Genomic DNA, 3,261 nt, shown 5'->3' on the forward strand with positions numbered 1-3,261 from the left:
TCGCGTGCTGTTCCCTGGCCGGTTATATTCCTCTGGCCGGCTTACTCCTCTTGATTTGTTCCATTTTCTACGATTTTTCCAGCGATCCGGAGTCTGGTAGAGACTAGGTCTATTAAACAACAATAGGTCTTTACTGCGCGCGCTGTACTGGTATATCAACGATACTAAAGGCATCTAATCGTGATTTATTGTACACATCACAGCATATATGATAAATGATCAAGTTACTACATAACAGATATATTATGTGTAATCTCTCCTTGGTTCAGATGACCGTTCAAGTCGACATGCAGCGTGGCCCGTCAGCGCCTCCAGCGCTTGGCGGCGTTCAATATCTGCCGAAAAACAAGAAAGAAATTGAAATTTTGAGTCCCGGCTTTTTGTTACCACGAAAAGTAATACATTTGTAGTAAGAAGTACTATAACGGCCTGACATTAATCTGTAACGAAATGACTTGGTGATGTAACGAAATGACTTGGTGATGTAACGAAATGACTAATCATGGTGTAACGAAATGACTTCATGATGTAACGAAATGACGTGTAACGAAAAGACCATGTAACGAAACGACCTGTATTCCTATAATAGCTGTGTCTTTATATACTACAGGGCATTGGAGCAGGAGCAGGAGCATCATCTTCAGCTGCACCAGCTTCTACGGTAAGAAATCATGGTAAAAGCATTGTTGATTATGGTGTTCGTTTTTGTTTGTAACTGAGAAGTGTGTCCACGTAAAAGATATGTTGACTTTAATGTTGATTTGGTGTTTGTGCAGATTGCAGTGAAGAAGGCAGGGGAAGGGTCATCATCATCATCTGCCGATGCCAAACCTGCAGCCGACATCAGCCATCTTGTCAGGAAGAAGGTTTGTGGCACTTTATCTTCTATTTGTGATGATTTCTCAACCATAGATGTAAAGAGACATCTGAATGGACATGCTAGTAATGTACATAATCTGAGAAAATTTAGGACACTTTTGGTACACTTTGAATATTTTGTAGAAAATGTTTATTACATGTGGTGTTTCTAGACTGGGTCATTAGAATAGCATTGTTACAAAGTTAGGCCACGTTGATGTTGTTGGTTGGGGGAGGTACCAGTACAGAAAATTCAGGTCCAGAGGATCATTTCCAGGTCCGGGCATGAACCTGGACCTGATTGTCTGTGGAAACTTGAGAACTGGCAATACTCAAAACAATGGTAATTGGTCAATTTTGTTATAAAAGGAATCTGTTTTAATCTGGATTATTGGACTCCCACTGCATTTTAAAATCCCATCTCCATGTAATAAAGGCTAACTGTCTCTGTACCTTTGACTGTAGAAACTTGGTGCAATTGACTATAAACTCTACTTGACTTCGCTCTTGTTGTCTTCTTGGCCCCCCGGTTAGACCCCAAATGGCTGCCGACATAGTGTGTCCATTTTGTAATTGGCAAAACCTGTTCCTCTGTTGTTTTTTTCAGGTCTGTTTTTTTCGGATTGGTCCAAGAAGAAAAAAATGTTTTGCACCCGTATGATGTACTGGTCCCTACACCTAACTGTTGGTATACCATACTATGTGTGTTTAGTCCTATGTTCAACCTTCCTGGCCACTTTGATTTCATACTGAAGGCAACTTTTTTTTTTGGCCAAACTTTTTTTTTATTCGCTCGCTCGCATCAGTTTTGGAGTTCCCGGAGGATGTCATCCATATAATCAAATCAACATGGCCTTATTGAGAAGAAAACACTTCTTCCTTGTGTATAACAGAGGAAGCCATCTGACGAAGATAAAGCAGACAGCAGCAGCGATGCTAAGAAGCCTCGTCAGGAGAATGGTGCTGGTGACAAGGCAGCCGTGAACGGGACAGCCGTCAATGGAACAGCAGTGAACGGTACGGCTGTGAACGGTGCGGCAGGTAGCAGCACAGAGACATCACCAGAGAAGGACAAAGAACAGGCGGTGAGTTCAAGACTTGCTTCTAGTAGTTTCCACTGGATTCATACTTGTCTAGCAGAAAATGGCAAGTTTTGCCATCTATCAAGAAAGAGTAGTCTCTGAGGTTCTATTAAATGGTGTCTAGAGCCTTCATACATATAGACATATAGAAGTTTTCATAAAATTTCAGTTGCTTTGTTGATTTCTCATTTCCTACTACATGTGATATGACAGATGTTAAATTTTCATCATAAAAATATATTTGCAGAAGATCACCCCTAAGACTGTCGAAGACCTTAAGAAGGACCAAGAATCTAAGAAAGAGCAGGATACTGACACTGCTGCCATGGAGACGACCTCATCATAAGTCACCATGGTGATGACCTCTCTCAAGTTTCTATGGACATGACCACTTGCTAAGAAAAAGGAGTGAACAAAAAACATGAATACCTTGTCATGAAATGGCCATAGGTTGTCAATAGCACAAATATACATGAGGTGCTATTAGTTTCCTACCAGGAATCGAACAACTGGAATATGCAGCCATGTGAACTACTTTTCAAAGCATTTCTGTACTTATATTATAACATAGGTAAATCTTGTAGTGATACTCCAAAGGTTTTTTTGCAATGGTCTGTTGATATGATTGTGAACTTGGCATATATGCAAACCTTGTAAAATGTGTCAGTCCATGTGCGTTCCAAAGATGAAGTGATAAAAAAAGACAGGTTTTATTTCCAACGCCTGTTATAATATGAACTTACATCTTCAACTCATGCCATGTACTTTTTCTGTGACTTTGTGCAAGAATATTACTGACTGTTTTGGCCACCTACTTGCATGTACAGATTAAAGGTGTACAAAATTCTATCTCTGTATTGAACACCTAATCTTGCAAGTTTCCCACTTCTGGTGCTGGTCGGACTTCCACCGTCACTTATACTATATCAAAGTCTATATTTCTATATGAATATTAGTAACTAGTTGTGTGTTTGTATCTTGCTTATCTCATCATGAATTGCTCCTCTGCATCTGTTGTACTACAAGTAGGATTAAGAGTCTCTTATGCCAAAAATGTAATAACTGGATGCTAGTTGATACTGTCCTCAATGTAAAATGCTGTTACATTTTCCCCATCTAATGTGTTGTTCAAAGATTGTATTAGAGAACATTGAACTCAGTAACCCAGTCTCCAAGCAGATGATTTGGTTGGGGTTAATTGTAGGTCTTTTGTGGCCTTTTCTTTCGAAGGCAGCCCAATAAAAACATGCACCTCTAGAAAAGCAGTGACAATACCCGAAACGTCACACAAAAATACTTAATAACCCTGACTGAGTCATCT

General features: G+C 39.8%; 1 protein-coding gene and 2 long non-coding RNA genes across 4 annotated transcripts in view; 2 read left to right on the plus strand and 1 right to left on the minus strand.

Moving 5' to 3' along the window:
* LOC118432562 overlaps window positions 1-580 on the plus strand; it is a 4,375-nt gene extending 3,795 nt beyond the window's left edge. The window contains exon 3 of the long non-coding RNA XR_004833107.1: window positions 108-580. This is a non-coding gene — a long non-coding RNA (uncharacterized LOC118432562). The remainder of the gene's footprint in view (window positions 1-107) is intronic.
* Window positions 1-3,215, plus strand: part of LOC118432557 (protein HGV2-like) — a 14,862-nt gene extending 11,647 nt beyond the window's left edge. For both annotated transcript variants that reach the window (XM_035844178.1, XM_035844179.1), the window contains 4 exons: window positions 611-661; window positions 777-866; window positions 1,752-1,943; window positions 2,188-3,215. In XM_035844178.1, the coding sequence (XP_035700071.1) occupies window positions 611-661; window positions 777-866; window positions 1,752-1,943; window positions 2,188-2,286 (432 nt within the window). In that variant the 3' untranslated portion in view covers window positions 2,287-3,215. The remainder of the gene's footprint in view (window positions 1-610; window positions 662-776; window positions 867-1,751; window positions 1,944-2,187) is intronic.
* Window positions 1-3,261, minus strand: part of LOC118432561 — a 22,311-nt gene that overhangs the window by 18,258 nt on the left and 792 nt on the right. The gene's annotated exons all lie outside the window — the stretch shown is intronic.

The sequence above is a fragment of the Branchiostoma floridae genome, chromosome 15, assembly GCF_000003815.2.
Source record: "Branchiostoma floridae strain S238N-H82 chromosome 15, Bfl_VNyyK, whole genome shotgun sequence".
NCBI lineage: Eukaryota > Metazoa > Chordata > Leptocardii > Amphioxiformes > Branchiostomatidae > Branchiostoma > Branchiostoma floridae.